We start from the raw sequence: 18,696 nt of genomic DNA, 5'->3' as shown, positions 1-18,696 counted from the left end.
AAACTACTACAACTTATAATAATGAATAAAAATAAAGAAAATAATAACAATAACCATTATGTTAGTTCTAACTAACTACAACAATAAAATGCTGCTTACACATTAATTCATGGGTAACAATAATGAAATTAAATCATTTTATAATAGTGTAACAATCACACAGACCATTTTCTGCACTTTTATTTTGAATACTTAAAGAAGTACATCTTCCTGCTAATATGCTCCTAACTCATTTTACTTCATTAACATTTTCAGTGCAAGATTTTTTTTTTTTTTTTACTCGTAACGGAGTATTGTTTCGGTATGGCATCGGTACCGTCACTGAAGCGGAGGGTCTGACTGCTTCTTTGGCTTGTACTTTCTCAGCTTTACGGGCGCGCCCCCTGGAGCGCGCACCACCCCGCCGGGAGCGCGCCCGCGCGGCGGAGGGGCGGGGCCGCGCGGAGTCGGCAGCGCAGCTAGGGATGAGAAACTTGTCCCGGATATTTACCTAACTATACCTGGCTCCTCCGGCACTCCCCGTCCCGAGGTTCTCACAGCGGACAGTCCGAGGAGCATGACCCGTCTCCGAAGCGGGGCGACTGAGGTAGACGCTTCTTTTTTTCCTCTTTTAAACCCTTTCTCTACCACCCCCCCAATCAAATCCAAAAAACAAAAACCCATACACTTTGCCAAGTTGTAGTTTCGAGGACCTCCGTGGCTGGAAGAAGGCTTGCCCGTGCTGTGTTCCTCCTTTTGGGTGTAGGTTTTAGAAAACTTGAGGTTGTCAACAGGTTCCTTGTTCGCGCCGTGGCACAAAGTACAGCGAGATCCCAGCAGAGTTCGTTATCGACAGGGACTGACGGAGAACAAAAAATATGGGCCTAATACTCAGAGATAGGCCCTGGTTATTCATTAAATGAACACTTTTGGGGAAGCAGTAGAGACGAGGCTTTCGAGCTGAGCTTTACCATCTAAAGTGGGTGTACTATATCCCTCACTGTGCACTTTGAACTCGCACAGATTAGCCTGTGGCGGGATACTCTTGATATGTGTTCAAATCATCACAAGATAAAATAAAACTTTATTTCCTCATCTGTGACTGTTATGTGTGCACAAACCTGAACGTATCAAAAATGGATACAAGATGCCAAACACCCAGTGAAGTCATAGCTTCCACATCATGATAAATCTGGTTTTAAATGTAGCGTTTACTTGTAAATTCATTAGAGGCCTGCCTGTGAGAGGTTTATTATGGAAAACTTGTCATCAAACTGGGACCAGCTCTGTTTTAATGTATTCAGAGTGTGTCACTGTGTTCAAACATTAACTCAAACACTGTGTGTCCTTTCAGAAACAGAGTGAGACAGGCCGCCCGGGATCCATTAATCGTTCACCCGGAAATCAGCACAGGCCACATGTACGCACAGACACCTGGATGCATGCAGATGCTCACGCTCACACACACACACACGCACGCACCAACAGACAGATACTCTCAATTTCTTGGTAACTTATTGGCTTTGAGCACGTACGTGCACGCAGGCATTAGCAGCGCATGTGTGTTTGTGCTCATGCGATACTGGTCAGTTGCAGTGCTGTAGATGGGCGTGTTCAACTCTGAAAATGTTTAACATTCTTATCATTCAGCTGCCTGCGAAAAGGCGGAGAGATGCAGAGGGAGAGCAGCAGGGAGAGGGAAGGGACATGTTCAGACCCAGGCCAAATAATAAGGAATTACACAAACACACACATACGCAGTCACTCCTTCGCATTCATGGTGCATTACTCATTGCAGCCTGATGCTCCATCCAGCACATACATTAGTCACCACACAATGTCATCCTGAGGGAGGTGCTTTCATTGGAAGACAACAACCTGGAAACATCTGACACTGTGTTTTTCTTTGTGTGTGTGTGTGTGTGTGTGTGTGTTTGTGTGTGTGTGTGTGTGTGTTTTCAGGTCCCCTCTCAGTGACGAGCTAAGGGCAGGGTGTTTGTCTTGAGAGGGAGGCAGAGTTACCGTGGTAACAGACATGCCAAAACCGGACCTGCTCTGCCTAGTTCAGCTGTTGGACGGCACCATCGAGACCTTCAGAGTCAGCGTGCGTAACACACATAAACACAAGCACACACACACGCACACTGTTTCCTGTCTGTCGTTGAGGACATCATATGTTGCTCCTATTTGTCTCTGTGCTCTGCTAATGATTGTAATGTCAGTGCATGATATAGTGGCAGACTATTCTTTCCTATTCGCTTTGATCCACATCTCTCGTTCAACACTTTGACCTTGGTTTGAAGGACACGCTCACCTCCTGCAGCTCACAGAGCTTGTCACACTTGGGAGCCTTTTACAGCATCAGCCTATCGTGTCATGCGCAGCCCGACAAGCGTACACACACATGCAGAAAGATACTCACGCTAATGCTTTCTAGGACAGCAGCTGTGCAGAATTTTTATGTGAGCAGTGGGAGAGCAGGGAGAGTGCTGTGGTCATAATGTGTGGAGAAATTCCAATATTAAACTCTTCATTACTCTCTTTATGCGGCTCCTTTGTTCCTTGTCTTTAGTTAGGGTTCATTGTTTTTGTTTTGTGCGGATTTACACTTTTTGTTAAGGCCAGTTTATTACTGATCTTCACCCGGATTTTGTGCCCACACACAAAAAAATGATTGCGTTTACTGCCGCAAGAACACACGATTTGCTCAAGTTTACGGTAAACATGAGCCTCTTGTGATGTGAATGCTCTTCCAGGAAGAGATAGTCGAGACAAATATGGGGAGAAAATGCAGATGAGCTGCTGGTTATCCCTCAGAGTGATTAATAAAACAATGAATAGTTAAACTACAGCGAGTGTTGTGCTGCAGATAGATAGATTTTCACCTGGATATATGCATTATTGATTATTTTCCTGAAACACAAAAGCTAAATAATTGGCCCTATCTATACATTTAGCACTACTGCAACATATGGCCTGGTATAATTACATGTACAAATAACAAATTGTTAAATGTGACTCACAGTTTTGGCTGGTAATAATGTTGTTTGTTGTTTCCATCTTTCAGAAGCAGGATGAAGGTGTGGTTCTGTTGGACCAAGTATGTGACCACCTGGGCCTGCAGGAAAGGCAGCTCTTCAGTCTGCAGATCAGAGAATCCAGCACAGCGATCGCCTCTATCACAGCCAACACACACTCTCCCGTGAGCTCACTGTTCATCTGCTGCACATTTGGGCTGAGATTGTAAATGCATTGCACTCGCCGATTGCTGTGTAGACGATGATAACCACAGGGTATACTTACATAAATGCTTTTTTAGCCCCAGATAGCCCTTATACTTAATGCATTTCTTTCACTCAGAGATGGTTGGAGCCTGAGAAACCCTTGAAGAAGCAGATAAAAGGTATCAGACTCCAGAGAGCTCACTGTCTTTACCTAGAATTACCTTTTCTAATCAAATACATTTAGAGGAGATGTAAGGAAGAAGAGGGACAGTAGAAGATTGAGGTGAACTTACAGCCATAGATGTATGTCATGTTTGACAAGGTGAAATTTCTCTGCAGGTCTTGTATCTCCCTTTTATCTGAACTTCAGAGTACGATTCTTCATCTCTGATCCCAACTCTCTGCAGCATGAACAGACAAGGTGAGTGCGTGTGCTTCACTGTTATAGAGCGGCCATATATCACTGTGTATTGATCTGGAGAAATTGTATGACACAGAAAGGCCCTTTTCGCCGGGGTTATTTATAAAAATGAAGGATTTACTTGTTGGTGTCTCTTTATTTTTGACATTTTTTAGTGCACTATCAGTGATCGGGACACTCCTAGGCCAAATAAATAAATTCCTGTTTTTGTAATACAGTAGCGGCTCTAAATGAAAGTCAGACAAGCAGCTCTGTGAAGCTGTGATGCCACGTTCACGTCATATTGTAATTTACAATTCCGACTTGATCATAGCTCTCACATCAACTTCTAAGTTGGAATTGCAACTGGGAAACGCAGATTTTTCTAAAAGCTCTGATGTATCCGTCTTCGCACTTAACAACACGAAAGTGCCTGAACGCAAAACAAATTTGGATTCCTCGCATCAGCTAAATACCGCTGTTCGATGTAATTTAATGGATATGGTGTTATATTGTCAGTGCACAATATTTGAATTCTCACAAAACGAACTCTGTACAGTCATCTTGATGATGTGAACGCTCGCAGGTCAGTAACATGGAATCATCCATTTAGCATGGCTTACAACACCAATATGTCAAAAACACATTAAAGAAATTTCTGCATGACATAAACACCAAGGGCACTGGATGGTAAAGTTCCTGTTGTCTTGTCCCTGCAGGCACTTGTACTTCCTCCAGATCCGGAGTGACATTAGAGAAGGACGGTTAGTAACACACGCAAAGACAAAAACAAGCCCAAACTCAACCTCCGGCCCCCTTGTGCGCGGTTTGTGTTGAGCTGTTACAATGTGTAATCATGGAGTATGATTGCAGGTTGCAGTGCCCGCTGAATGCAGCTGTAGTGTTGGCCTCTTACGCTGTCCAGTGTAAGTCCCGTGTCTTTCTACAGAAACAAATGATTAATGACTTAATAATAACTGTGTGAGTAATCTTTTCTGTTGAGGATGCTCTCAAAGGGCAGCAGCTCTCTTACAGCACCCCAGGTGTCAGTGGGTGCGTATGCTGTGGATCTGGTTATGTGTTTCTGCGTCGATGCTCACTATCTCTTTCCATCATCTGCAGCGGAGATGGGGGATCACTGTCCGTCCATGCTTCCTGGCTACCTCTCAAAGTGCCACTTTATCCCCGACCAAGATGAAGACTTTCTATGTAAAGTGGAGGATCTGCATCCACAGCACAAGTAATTCAGTTTACTATATCTAGCTGCCACTGAAAAACAGCTGGTTTTGTTATGTGCAGTTGGTTCCTGTTGTTGCATTTGACTGTGTGTGTGTGTGTGTGTGTGTGTGTGTGTGTGTGTGTGTGTGTGTGTGTGTGTGTGTGTGTGTGTGTGTGTGTGTGTGTGTGTGTGTGTGTTTGTGTGTATGTTCCCAGGGGGCTGAAGCAGAGCGAGGCGGAGTTGTGTTTCCTCAACACAGCACGGACGCTGGAGTTGTATGGAGTGGAGCTGCATGCTGCCATGGTAGTGTTGTTCAATTACTATATCATGCCCCATTTTAACTTCCTCTGCATCCTTTTGATTCATCTCATGCATGAGACTTGTTATCATTCCCTCATCTCTCTCTCTCTCTCTCTCTCTCTCTCTCTCTCTCTCTCTCTCTCTCTCTCTCTCTCTCTCTCTCTCTCTCAGGACATCAACAATGCCCCTCTGATGGTGGGTTTGGCCTCAAGTGGTGTTGCAATATTCTGTAATATGATTTGCTCCAGTTTTTTCCCCTGGTGAGTGATGATGCTGCTAATCAGTTGGCTGGTTCTTGTATTTTCTGAGCCTCTAAGTAATTGCATTCTCCTTATGCAGGGGGAATATAATCAAGATTTCATTTAAGAGGAAACGTTTTCTTATACATCTGAAACGCAAACATGTGAGTCTCTCTACCAGTTGTTTGTTCTTAGTAGTTTAAAGATCTGCTAAGAATAAATGCTTGCTTTTAATTGCTGTACACACACTTGGCTGGTAAATCCACTGAAAATTTGGAGTCAGTTCAATGTATTTTGATTGTTTTTATATTGAGCTGTGTGTCTGTATAGCTAAAATTAGAAAAGTTTTTTTTTTGTGTGGGACCTGGGGATTTATGCACAACGTGTTCATTTTGCAACAAAACTATGTGTGACATGTAGTCAGTCATTCATAAACAGTCCAACAGAACCACACCTTCATCCTGCTTCTGAAAGATGGAAAACAACAAACAACATTAATACCTGCCAAAACTGCGAGTGACATTTAGCAGTTGGTTATTCTTACATGTAATTATACCAGGCCAAATGTTGCAATAGTGCTTAATGTATAGATGCAACCTGAGCAGCTTAAGTTGCACAACAGAGATGATGAATTGAAAAAAATGACAAAGAACCTAAAGTCTGTATGTTGTAGGGGGAGACCCGGGACTGTGAGGTGTCTCTGATTCTGCCCTGCCCCAAAACCTGTAAGAACCTGTGGAGGTCCTGTGTGGATCATCACTCCTTCTTCTGCTCCAGCCGGACTGCCAGGAGCCCCAGACACAACAACAGCGCAGTTCACTCCTACACAAAGCTGATAACACAGCACCTGGGCCTCAGCAACAGTAAAACTGAGAGGTGAGCCTCCACCTGTACATTTGTATTCACATTTTCTTGTCATGAATACTGAACTTTTTTTCAAATTTTCTGTCTGTCACCTCTTAAATTGCAGTGGTCCAGTGTGCCAGCGAGTGGTGGGAGGGATGGTGTGGAACCCAGTCCTGCAGAGGTCGATTTCGTCAGAGCATCTGGAGACCAAGAGTCTGCCCTCCAGATCGCCCCCAACCACCCCAAACTGGTATGACCTGTAGCCTTAAAACCCAGCTATGATTTTTTAAAAGGCCGCAGCTGCACTCAGAAATAAATCCATCATCATTTTCCCTCTATTGATCTCAGATCACGTCTTGTCATTTAACGACCTCTTATACTCACCTGGCCTTCAAAGTTATTAGAAAAAAGTTTTAAATTAATTTACAAATGTCTTAAATGTTTAGTTTTTTCTATTCTTCCGTAGGCAAATTGGTCATATAAAATGTTTTTCTATGGGATTTTAACAAAAAAACAGCTGGAACAAATTATTTTTTGCATATCCAGGTCCATGTCATGCTTAACGATTACTTAATCATATTTGATAATATATAATAATTTGTTTTACATACTGATGGGAAGCACTGAGAAAAATGTGATTAAAAATGTGAATAAACTCCGAGACCTTATCATCCCTAATGGTTTATCTTTCATACTTTGGCGGTTATAGCCGTGAATCTGTTACTAACCTGCATTCTATGTGTTATTAAAAATGTCTTAAAAAGTCTTAAATTCAACTTGGTGAACCTCGCAGAAACCCTGAAAACGGTTGTTTTGTCTCTCTGGCAGGCGAAGTCCTCGAGTTCGTCACGGCATCCGTAAACCCCGTCCATCTTCGGTGGAGCTGTCCAATGATCTGAAAGACATGTCAGAGGGGGAGGATGTCTTCTACACTTACAGGGCGTCCGTGAGCAGCAGCAAGGACAGCGAGGGAGACACTTCACCACATCAGTTAGTATCAGTTACAAAAGATATGGTGTCTTTCTACTTCCTACGCACAGTCTCAATCTCTCTCTCTCTCTCTCTCTCTCTCTCTCTCTCTCTCGATTCGACAGGCTTTGGTGGCGGGGCGTATGTTGGGAGAGAGTTTAATCGTTTTTATGTTGAAATTGCAGTTGGATTTAGTGCAGTGTTTGACCAGGAAGAGCTGTGATTACAGGGTTTAAATTACAGGGTTAATATCTCACCAAGATGTAAGAGGTGAACGTTTTAGTTGGTGACTGTTTAAACAAGATATGACAACTGTTGCCACAAGATTTACCTAGATTTAGCTAATTAACGTTAATTTTGTGAGTTTTATGAGAAACTTCTAGCTGTTGTCTGGTTAACATGCTTTTGAACAAGCATGTGCCTTGCTACACTAGGTTCAAAAAGGTTCCATAGATGGTTTATTCTAGAAAGAAGAAACACTAATCTGTACCTGTGCTTTAATTTATCGGAAATAATTGTCATTTAAATCACAGGCGCAATATTGGTATTAAGAAAAAAAATTGCAATATATATAAATATTTTCTCCAAATCATTCAACACTAACGTGTGGATTTAAGTAAAACATTGGTACAAAATGATTAAGTTATGAGAATAGTCAGGATTATTTTATTATCACATACATGATAGTCATGTATTAAGATACAAATCAGAGTGAAAAAATCTCCTCATTTCATCTCTTCCAGCCTTTCTGGTACTTATAACAGAGGGCAAGATGAGGCTTTGTCCCAAACTGATGACAGTATAGGAAGGGCCAGCTCACACCACTACGACAAGGTCTGTTATCATATCATCGGCTCTAAATGAGTGTGTTACTGTGTATCCGTTCATATGCGTTCATGTGTGTGTCGATTTGAAGTACTTGTGTCTATGCAGGGCGCTCTCGGCGGTGACCTGATGCTAATATGTATTGCCCCTGATCATGAGGGCAAGTTTGGCTTCAATGTCAAAGTGGGTCTCTCTCTCTCTCTCGATTCGACAGGCTTTGGTGGCGGGGCGTATGTTGGGAGAGAGTTTAATCGTTTTTATGTTGAAATTGCAGTTGGATTTAGTGCAGTGTTTGACCAGGAAGAGCTGTGATTACAGGGTTTAAATTACAGGGCTAATATCTCACCAAGATGTAAGAGGTGAACGTTTTAGTTGGTGACTGTTTAAACAAGATATGACAACTGTTGCCACAAGATTTACCTAGATTTAGCTAATTAACGTTAATTTTGTGAGTTTTGTGAGAAACTCCTAGCTGTTGTCTGGTTGACATGCATTTGAACAAGCATGTGCCTTGCTACACTAGGTTCAAAAAGGTTCCAAAGATGGTTTATTCTAGAAAGAAGAAACACTAATCTGTACCTGTGCTTTAATTTATCGGAAATAATTGTCATTTAAATCACAGGCGCAATATTGGTATTAAGAAAAAAAATTGCAATATATATAAATATTTTCTCCAAATCATTCAACACTAACGTGTGAATTTATGTAAAACATTGGTACAAAATGATTAAGTTATGAGAATAGTCAGGATTATTTTATTATCACATACATGATAGTCATGTATTAAGATACAAATCAGAGTGAAAAAATCTCCTCATTTCATCTCTTCCAGCCTTTCTGGTACTTATAACAGAGGGCAAGATGAGGCTTTGTCCCAAACTGATGACAGTATAGGAGAGGACGAAAGCTCACACCACTACGACAAGGTCTGTTATCATATCATCGGCTCTAAATGAGTGTGTTACTGTGTATCCGTTCATGTACGTTCATGTGTGTGTCGATTTGAAGTACTTGTGTCTATGCAGGGCGCTCTCGGCGACGGTGACCTGATGCTAATATGTATTGCCCCTGATCATGAGGGCAAGTTTGGCTTCAATGTCAAAGTGGGTCTCTCTCTCTCTCTTACATTCTCTCCACGTCTCTTTTGCTCACCACACATGGCAAAGTTTAATGTTGTTTTTCATTCACACATACGGTGTTTGTGTTGTCATTACTCTACGCGGCCTCCACTCAATTTCCTTACTCCTCCTAGGGCGGGGTGGATCAGAAGATGCCTCTAGCCATATCCCACGTTAAACCTGACTCGCCGGTAAGAAGGGACTCAGATGTGTTTGTGTTTTGACGGTCTGATGTCTCCAGGTTGTGTCGAAATAGCTTCATGACGAAATGTAAGCACAATAAGGGCTGATGGATAGATATTTAGCCAAACGTACTGAACTGATATAGAGCTGCAATGATTACTAGAGTAATTGATCAGTTGCACGACAGAGAATTAATTGGCGACTATTTTGATTTCTCTTTTATTTCTCTGGTTGTCATGTCAGTGATCTCAGGTAGAAGAACTATAGGCTGACCTATACAAAGATACCAATACATCTGTCAGATTTTGAATGACCATGTGTTGATTGTAGGCAGGTCGATGTGAGCCCAAACTCCTGGAGGGAGACCTGGTGGTCCTCATCAATGGTCGCGACATATCTGAACACACACACGACCAGGTTGTCATGTTCATACGAGCCAGCAGAGAGTCGCACTCCAGAGAGCTGGCCTTGCTTATCAGACGTAAAGGTGAGAGAGAGAGACAGACAGAAAGAGAAAAGTGCTGAAGCAGCATGTGATCCAAGATTGCACTCTGTCTGTCATGTTTCCATGAATATTAATTACAGCCTTGACCCGTCCTTGTATTCCAGGTCCTGGCCGGGTGGCACCCCTGCTGCAGTTACCTCCTGCCCTAACACTCACTGGCCAATCACAGGGAGACAAAGCGCAGTCACCTGGCAAGTCAGAGCGGGTCACGACACTGGAGGAATCAATGAGACAGCTGGAGAGAGGAATACAGTCTGGCACACTCAGTTTCCATTTTGAGGTATTTAAAATGCAGGTGGGAGCTAAACAGTGGACAGGTTTTACAGTGTATTTATATGTAGAACTAAAATACCCAAATGGGTGTATTTGTCTTTATTTTAAGCAGGATTTAGTTTGTACCACTCAGTTATTAGGGGGATCATAATGATTCTTTTAAGTGCTGTTTTTGGGCCAGATGTTGGCCCTAATCTACACTTAGACTCTGTTCCTGACACAAAAACAAAGATGCCGTGACCGGCTTGGAACCTGTAGTTTCTGTTTGTGTACGTTTCTTTGTGTGTTTATGCACATGTCTGTGTTTGTGTGTGTTTGTGTGTGTGTGTGTGTGTGTGTGTGTGTGTGTGTGTGTGTGTGTGTGTGTGTGTGTGTGTGTGTGTGTGTGTGTATGTGAATGTGTGTGTGTGTATGTTTCCATGCTTGTAATTTGTAGAATTTATACAGGAGGAAGCCTGGTTTGTCACTAAACTGTGCTCGGCTCCCTGAGAACATGGACAAGAATCGATACAAGGATGTTCTGCCTTGTAAGTGCCGCTTATTCTGACTATCTCTATGTCTGTGCCCTGCCATTTGCCTCTTCTTCAAATTTAATTGGTTGAGCCTGCAGTGCGTGAACGGCTCTCACTTATGACCCCCACATGCTGCTGCCCTGCTCTCCTTTCAGATGATGCTACCAGAGTGGTGCTCCAGGGCCAGGAGGACTACATCAATGCCAGCCACGTCACGGTGAACATCAGTAATATGAAGTTGTGTGTCTTCACCCTGTCTGGCATTGAATGTAAATTCATCCTCTGTTTGGTGTGTGTGTGTGCGTGTGTATGTGTGTGTGTTTATTTGTCTGTCTCTTAGGTGGCGCCTCCAGTGTCTGGTGTATGTTTACGTTATGTTGCGGCTCAGGGTCCATTGCCACAGACCTGCACTCACTTTTGGCAGACTGTTTGGGAGCAAGAGACACACACCATCATCATGCTTACAACTCTGACAGAGAGGGGACGGGTATACATACTTTTACACGTTCATACTTCTATACTGTAAACAGCCACACACACAGAGGGATGGAAATGAGTAAACATTTGCTTGAAATTACACATCTCAAATATTCTATGCTGTTTCATGTTTTATTCGATACATGATTACTATAAATTTAAGGTTTGGTGGTGATGTTTGCACACAAAAATAATCAGTTGGCACAGTTGTGAGTAATTACAGGGTTTCGCCGTGCAGAGAGTAGCTAAATGTAAAGAGTGATTGGAATGCCAATGATAAGGGTGAAGTCATCTCACGGAGACAGAGGCGGCGAGATATCAAGGTCTTGTTGAATGAAGATGTTGCTGTCTCAGCTTGCCTGTTGCTTGGTAACCAGATGATCTCATTAATTGATCATTTTCCTGATATTCGTCAAGTGCCCTGAGTTTCTGTCTACTTGAGGATCGCGCGCACACACGCAAGCACGCACACACATAAAATGACAATCAGTTCACATCCTGCTCCTGATGAATTGCCCTTGTTCGTCAGACTGCTAGATGGAACGCACCATGCTGTGGAATACGAGTTTGATTTCATGAGAGCAGAGCACAGCTGATATAGCAGAAGTAATAAATTGTGTCCTGACTGATGACTCATGTAAAAAGTAATGTAATTTGTCCGTGATGTCATACACTTTTTAGACCAAGTGCCACCAATACTGGCCGCACCCCCCAGAAGTGAAGGATTACGGGCACATGCGGGTGAAGTGTCACTCAGAGGAGTGTAACCTGGCGTACGTGACGCGAAAGTTCACTCTGACGCACACACAGGTACAGTAGCAAACAGAGCTGCACCGATCAGTCGATTAATTAGTCAACTACTTAATCAGAGAATTAATCGGCAATTATTTTGATAATTAAGTACAAAATCTAAACATTCTCTTGTTTAACATTGTCAAAAGTGAAAATTAGATGCTTTTCCTTGTGTTTATATTAAAGTAAATTCAATATCTTGGGGTTTTGGACTTGGTTATGGTCAGACAAAAAGAGACATTGACATCACCTTGGGACATTGTGATGATTTATGTTTTTAAACTGTTCCCTAAATGTTATATAGGCCAAACAGTTGATCTTCAAAAAAATAGTTGACATATTTCATAAACACATGAAATATGGTCACACAACATGGAGCTTTTCTGTTTGTATGTTTGTAGTGGCATGTCCCATGTTTGTGCCATATGTCACATAAAAGAGCTCACCATGGGCAGCAGCCACTCCTGGCAGACTAACTGCAGCCAACATACAGCTACTTCCGTGTGGGCAGGCTTGTGCATTAGTACGTATTAAAAAATTTTGTGGCACGCCTGTGTGTAGGTGTGGGTGGACAGGTATGTTGGCATGCGAGTCTTTCTGGGAAGTTTATCTGATCGAGTCTAAAACACTTTTTATGGTAGATAATCGGATTAAAGGGGCTGTTTTCCATATGTCCAATAGCGAACAGGTAAATAAATAGATAATGCTCAAGGAGGCATGAAGTATTAATACACACACACATGCATACACAGATACTGCTGTGTGGACCCATCTGTTCCTCTGGCGGAGCGAGTTAATCCCTGCATGGAGTCACATGCCCATTATAAACTCCAAAGTCAGCCGTTCTCCTCCCTGCCTTCACTTTTTTTTTTCCAACTCTGATCTTTTCCTCTATCATCTCTCCACCCCACCTGTTTTTCTGTTATCATCTCTCTGTGTCCCTCTTCACTTCCTAATCTCAGTGTCGCTCCCCCCACCTGCTCTGTTTTTCCACTACAACCTCTGTGGTTTTTGTTTTCTTACACACTGACTTATATCAGCATTTGGGCCTAAAGTACTGCAGTGTTCTTCTCATGTAGGTGATGTATTTCCCAGAGGTTACATGGTTATTTTGTTAACTAGTGGTCATGCAGTACTTTAATTATCTCTCATTACCTTTCTCTTTTTGTAATTTGTGTGTTTTTGCACTGTATGTACGTGTGTGTGTGTGTGTGCTTAGCGGGGTGAGGAGCGTGCAGTCACGCACCTGCAGTATGTTGCGTGGCCGGACCATGGTGTACCTGATGACCCTTCAGACTTCCTGCTGTTCATCAGCTCAGTCAGAGAGAGAAGGAAAGGTGAAGAGCCACTAATGGTACACTGCAGGTAACGCACATACTCACACACAGGTTATACTCTAATTGAACACTGCGAGCACTTACTGTACCCATGTTTGCTATACACCGAATGCTGTGTTTGTTGTGAATTACATTTTCAGTGCTGGGATTGGACGGACAGGTGTTCTGATCACCATGGAAACGGCGCTAACTCTTTTGGATGAGGGACGGCCGGTGTTTCCGCTGGACATTGTCAAAACACTGAGAGATCAGCGAGCCATGATGGTTCAGACCACGGTACAAAGAAACAGAACAAGGATTTATGCTTTGCTTGTTAAATGATAATTTTGACCACAGTGATTGTTCTTTCCCTTATTAAATTCTTTGTCTTATTTTATAAAATTTTTATGAAAATCTGTTGCTTGACAGATTTTGTAGCTGTCCTCCATTTCCATTGTCTGTATTTTCTAAATATCTTGCCCCGGACAGCAGGACAAGATGTGAGCACAAGAGGGTCCACGAGCTATGCATTTCTGCATGAAGCTTTTTATATGGTGCCATTGCGCCAGCTGCAGGGTCGTCAGCCGGGAGCCACCCTTCACTGATTGTTTGGTCCTTTAATCCCAGAACATCTCGAGGTGTTGGCGCAGCAACACCTGCAGCCGTCCCTAGGATCCTTGCTTTCCCTATGCCTTGTCCTTTCTTCAAAGCCAGAGCCAGAAGTCCCCTTGTTCTGCATTCTCCAGCAGGTCTTTGAGAGACTTCCTGAGCTTGGCGCCTGTGATTTCAAAGTACTTCAGGAATCACTGGGTGGATGTTCTACTGTAGCCTCCGCAACCAACTTCTATTGGATAGGTGAATGCCCTCCACCCTGCTTGTGAGCACACAGCTGTCAGCTCTGTGTACTTTTCCTTTTTTCTCTCATGGAACAGTCAATTTAGCCATAATGACTGTCGTAGTAGAGGTGGCTGTAGGGAGGTTGTGGTGATCTCTTGTGGGAACTTCAACTGGTGGCCCAGGTCAGGTCTTATGTTCCACTCACCTCGACTCACCACTCCTTTGTGCTGCTACTCTGAGCTTCACCCCCTTGCCTCACAAACTGGATCAGCCGCTGTGATGTTGCGTGGCTGGCCCTGTTTGATTCCAGCCGGCGTTTCTCAAGGATTTCAGCTAGCTTACACAGGACGCGGTCATGGCAACATCTGTACCAGCCCTGCGTCAGTACTGCCATGCACCCAGAAAAGATGTGCTGCAAGCCCGGGTTCCTGGAGTCACAGAGTTGGCGGGTCTCCTCTGAGTCGTACCAGAGGTGCAGGTTCCGGGGACTGGGAAGGGTATTGTACAAGGCCCTAATAAGGAAGGTCAGCCTTACTTGGGGCATCCTCCAAAAATCTGCCCACAGAACCGCCCTGTTGTTCACAGCCTCCCAGGTTGTCCAGCTCCCTCGGTGCTGTTGGCTCACAGCTCTGAGTTTATAGCTCTACTCTTCTATCCAAAACCAGCCCTGTCTGGCCACAGCAATACAACGATCTCCTGGTTTTTCAGTTGATTTGATGGCCTGGTCTACTGTCTGCACCGCATTTCACTTGTGTCCTGTGTTAACTTTCGCGTTGGTGTTTTTGACAGACAGTTCAGCTCAAACACGAGCCTCATCTTCTCCTGTTTGTAGCCCAAGCTAGTGGATTTCTTTGAAACTTCCAGGTGTTTCTCCCAAACAGTGCCATGTTGGAAAGACATCGAGGAAGGCCCAGGCATTTAAAGATGTAGTTGTTGGCTTTTGAGTCCATCTTCAGGGTGATGTCTTCAGAGCTGATGTCACACAATTTCAGGGGGCCCAGTCGTTTGTACAGGTGAACTGGTAACATCAGACCTTGAATTTCCCTGGTAGGAAACTTTGGTCAACCTTGCCCAGACTGTCCGAGAGCTGGGATGTGACAGGGGAGGCCATGAGCTTGTCGGACAGGTCAGCTGTGTAAAGCCTTCCAAGGCTTCGCACAGGTTCCGCCAAAAGCAGGATTTTCTCGCCATTGGCTGAGAAGGATATGAAAGTATGGGAGAGATGGAACAACCCATTGCTATTCCTTTCTCCAGCTGGTGCCAACCAACTAAGATCTCCTTGGTTGTGTAGCAGACATGGAAGTTGTTGAGAACATTATATGTTGTATGCTGTATGCTGCAAATACATCTTAGCCTCATGCCTTCTCTTGGCTCAGTACAGGCTGCTCAAATGCGTGTATGAATTCAAGAAATCAGAAGTTGGTATTTAAATTTTATTAGGCACACACAGCTTCTGGAAGATTAAAAATGACTTGTATGCTCAAAAGTTTTGCTAAAAATATCATGTAAGTAAGGGTAGAGGAGACTTACTTTGAAAGACACTGTGCCCAGAATTACTTTTTAATGCCAATGTCACAGATTTTGACATCTGTGGAGTCCTATCTTCTGTAACCTTCATTAATTCACAGAAACTTGACTGCCACAGTATTACACTGATGGCAGATGAGCCAGAGCAGGCAAGCGGAGGTTGGAAGCCATGCTCTGCATCACCCCCATGGTAGTTGTCGAGGGAGAGGAAAGTGTTACTCATTGCCCTGATAGGAGGTATTGCTGGGAATACGGCAGCCCTCCAGTCACATTCCTGCTCCTAAGGCACTGCTGCTACCACTATCACCCTTATTTTGATAGGAAATCCAGTCCTTGAGGCTTCTTCTTTCTGGTGTGTTTGTGTTGATGTCCTCATATGTTTGTGTCTCGGTAATGGGCAACATGCACAGTCAGAGGACCAACCTTCATGTTAAGGATCCATGTGGTACAGAATAAGGCTGTCATTATTCTATATTTTTCTTATCAACAAATCCCACGAATAAAATGAAACCAACAACGTATGAGTCAATCTTTCAATATTATCTGACTCTATAATTATCAAATATTCAGACATGCAGATATTTATGTTCCTCTTAGCAAATGCTTGCATGCTAAGCCACTAAACTAAACTACTCTTAGTCTTGTTAAATAGGCTTGGTAAATTCCTAAAACAGATGGGTTTTAGAAAATGTTATCCAAGCAGTAGTAAAAAGTGCATTTTTGGGGGACTATGTTCAGCCGCAGATTCATACAGATTTTTTTGTGTCAGTGAGTGTTACTGCTCACTAACAGTGACACTCACTAACACACCAAATCTGTATGAATCCGCGGCAGGATGGTATACGCGGGATTGACTTAAAATAAACTACAGTGCCCATGTTCACGGTAGTGAAGGAGAATATCACCCATGTAGAATATCGCTGGTGTTATCCTTTAAAAACAGCAGTGTTGTCCAATAACTAATAACACTCTGCGTGTTGTGTGTTTCAGTGTCAGTTCCAGTTTGTGTGTGAGGCCATTCTGCGAGTCTACAAAGAGAAACAGGGGGGATCTACAGCAACTTAACTCGAATCAGCAACTGGACCAGAACAGACACACTTACCATTTGAGCCTCATCTCACAGAAAGCGACTGCCACAGAGGGACTTACAGAGCTATAATAGATTAACCCCTCTCATGCCTATGGGAATGGTACACAGGCTGGATAATGAGAGTATAACTAGCTTCAGGGGACAGCTGTCTGTGATCTGTGTTGCCTAGATTCAATGTGACTATATGAATCTTAAGCCTAGTCGGCCCTAGTTTTTGTTGATCGTGCATTAAGCTTGTAGAGGCTGTGGTCTCCATAGAGACTGATGTAAGACTGATGTGAGCAGCTAATTTCTGTCCACGAGGCCACTCAGGAATGATGCCTCTAATTATTAAGCTATGTGTGCCTTAGTCGGATGCCTCCCAGTGGATGGATTGATTAAGGCAGCAGAGGCAGACCAGGATCGTTGTAATGGGTAGTTTATCTTTGTGTCCGAAGACAAAGAGCGAGGCAGGCTTTTGATCACTACAGCAGATACTGTAAGATCACGGTGGTCCAGCAGAGCACGCTGTCCGCCAGAGGAGCACCATTCCCACTATTCATCATTCCTTAAATTATTAATACACTAAATAAACACACTGATTTATACTGATATGTCTGCTTTGTCATTTCTTCTGATACTGAACGTTATAAATTAGATCATTAAAAGAGGATATGTCACTTTATATATAAAGCTTGCTGATGTCTTTTAGGCAACACCAGCCTTTTTCACACTCCCTTGCAGAATAAGGCTGCTCACTAAAGCGAAGAGTAGTCTGCTTATTCAACCTTAAGATGAGTGCCTCTAAAGCTGGCATCGTATCAGTGATACTATCTCAGCAACACAGATCAGCTCAAACTGTCTGGTTATGAGGAAATATTGGCTTAAAGAAAGACATTATAGAAAAATGTAATATTGCTGTGCAGATTGCAGTGTCTCTTCAGGTCTATGGTGATGATATTCTTGCAGGATGATATGTATAATTCACAGTGTTGTTATATTTGTCCACTCCTTATGCTGTGGTTCCTTTTTTCATAAGGATACAGCTAAATGTGAAATATTTACAATGAACCCACTAATGCCACTAAAATATGTGAGAGAATGAGACAGAATCTCATCACTTCACTCATAAATTAGATTAACCATATCCAGAGCCAGCAGACGTCTGAAGGAAAACATGGACTTGCGAGAAGTCCTACGCAGGAAATGCATATCTGAAGATAAGGAGCAGGTTTGTAGCTACCAATGTTGACACGAAGGTCATGTTCTCAGTCTACAATTAAAAATGTACACATAGACTCAACCCAGAGAGCAATAATGATTGTACAGAAAATTATTCTCAGGAACTGGGAGTCACCTGGAGAGTCTTCTTTTCTTTTATATTTCTCTTACAAATATGTAAGTGAAGAGATGAGGTTGATTTTTAATCTGGGAGTTTTGCTTCGGCACTTTGTCTTAGAATCGTATTGTTTCTGTTTTCTTTTTCTCCTTATTATAAGAGAGCCACTATGTTATCAAATTGATCCCTCATGTTTCAGTGTGCAAGTGGGTGGAAATGGGGAATTGAGGGAACATTTTTTTTTTTTTTTAAATTAACAGCACTCGTCTATGTGTGATCTTGAAAAAAAAAAGACATATGGTGGATCATTTCCATCTGATTCCAGTATTTTTAATCCTAATATATCATAATTTGACCACGTTTAGCCAGTAGAAGAATAAATGATCTAGTATTTCTCTGCCAGAATTTTATTCCTGGCAGTGTGGAGAGGGCTTTTAAACATTCATCCTGAGAAGTATTTGGCAGAAAATGCATTTGATCAAAAATTCAGGTAGTTAAATAAATGTATGGTGGGGATTGTTTACAGGGAGACCTTGACTCATGATTTTTAAAACCTACCTCTTTAGCTTGTCCTTTGATTTATTGTGTTTTAAAATGTTTCTGTACCTTCTTGTCTATTTTATTTGTTATTGTCTTTTTATCTATTTTTATTCTATGTTCATTCTTATTTCTCACGTGCATAAAAGGTGCCATGCAAACAAAATTTGATTGAAAGTTTGATTGATTATATCAGTATTTTTTTAAGTC

At 42.7% G+C, this 18,696-nt stretch overlaps 1 protein-coding gene across 2 annotated transcripts; it reads left to right on the top strand.

Annotated features, from left to right (window-relative positions):
* Window positions 1–477: 477 nt before the first annotated feature.
* ptpn3 (protein tyrosine phosphatase non-receptor type 3) lies at window positions 478–18,618 on the top strand. 2 transcript variants are annotated; one of them, XM_040118122.1, is made up of 26 exons: window positions 478–586; window positions 1,942–2,083; window positions 3,047–3,181; window positions 3,340–3,382; window positions 3,543–3,624; window positions 4,323–4,367; window positions 4,477–4,529; window positions 4,726–4,843; window positions 5,038–5,125; window positions 5,294–5,382; window positions 5,462–5,525; window positions 6,035–6,237; window positions 6,332–6,457; window positions 7,036–7,197; window positions 8,834–8,927; window positions 9,027–9,104; window positions 9,254–9,310; window positions 9,633–9,789; window positions 9,912–10,087; window positions 10,517–10,607; window positions 10,748–10,809; window positions 10,933–11,079; window positions 11,751–11,879; window positions 13,081–13,226; window positions 13,339–13,474; window positions 16,532–18,618. In XM_040118122.1, exons 2-26 carry the CDS (start codon window positions 2,015–2,017, stop codon window positions 16,604–16,606), a joined length of 2,625 nt encoding a protein of 874 aa, XP_039974056.1. In that variant the 5' UTR covers window positions 478–586; window positions 1,942–2,014; the 3' UTR covers window positions 16,607–18,618. The 2 variants fall into 2 exon arrangements, with proteins under 2 accessions (XP_039974056.1, XP_039974057.1); XM_040118123.1 differs by lacking the exon at window positions 478–586 and adding an exon at window positions 1,336–1,399.
* Window positions 18,619–18,696: the final 78 nt, after the last annotated feature.

This window comes from Xiphias gladius, chromosome 22, assembly GCF_016859285.1.
Source record: "Xiphias gladius isolate SHS-SW01 ecotype Sanya breed wild chromosome 22, ASM1685928v1, whole genome shotgun sequence".
NCBI classification, from domain to species: Eukaryota; Metazoa; Chordata; class Actinopteri; order Istiophoriformes; family Xiphiidae; genus Xiphias; species Xiphias gladius.
This window is presented reverse-complemented; position numbering and strand designations above follow the sequence as displayed.

What these genes read in the sequence shown, in the direction of transcription:
- ptpn3 (XM_040118122.1), top strand. Translation starts at nt 2,015, where the DNA reads ATGCCAAAACCGGACCTGCTCTGCCTAGTTCAGCTGTTGGACGGCACC. An exon ending in CCCCCAACCACCCCAAACTG is followed by an intron (nt 6,458 to 7,035) that starts GTATGACCTGTA and finishes TCTCTCTGGCAG; the next exon opens with GCGAAGTCCTCGAGTTCGTC. An exon ending in GCTCACACCACTACGACAAG is followed by an intron (nt 8,928 to 9,026) that starts GTCTGTTATCAT and finishes GTGTCTATGCAG; the next exon opens with GGCGCTCTCGGCGACGGTGA.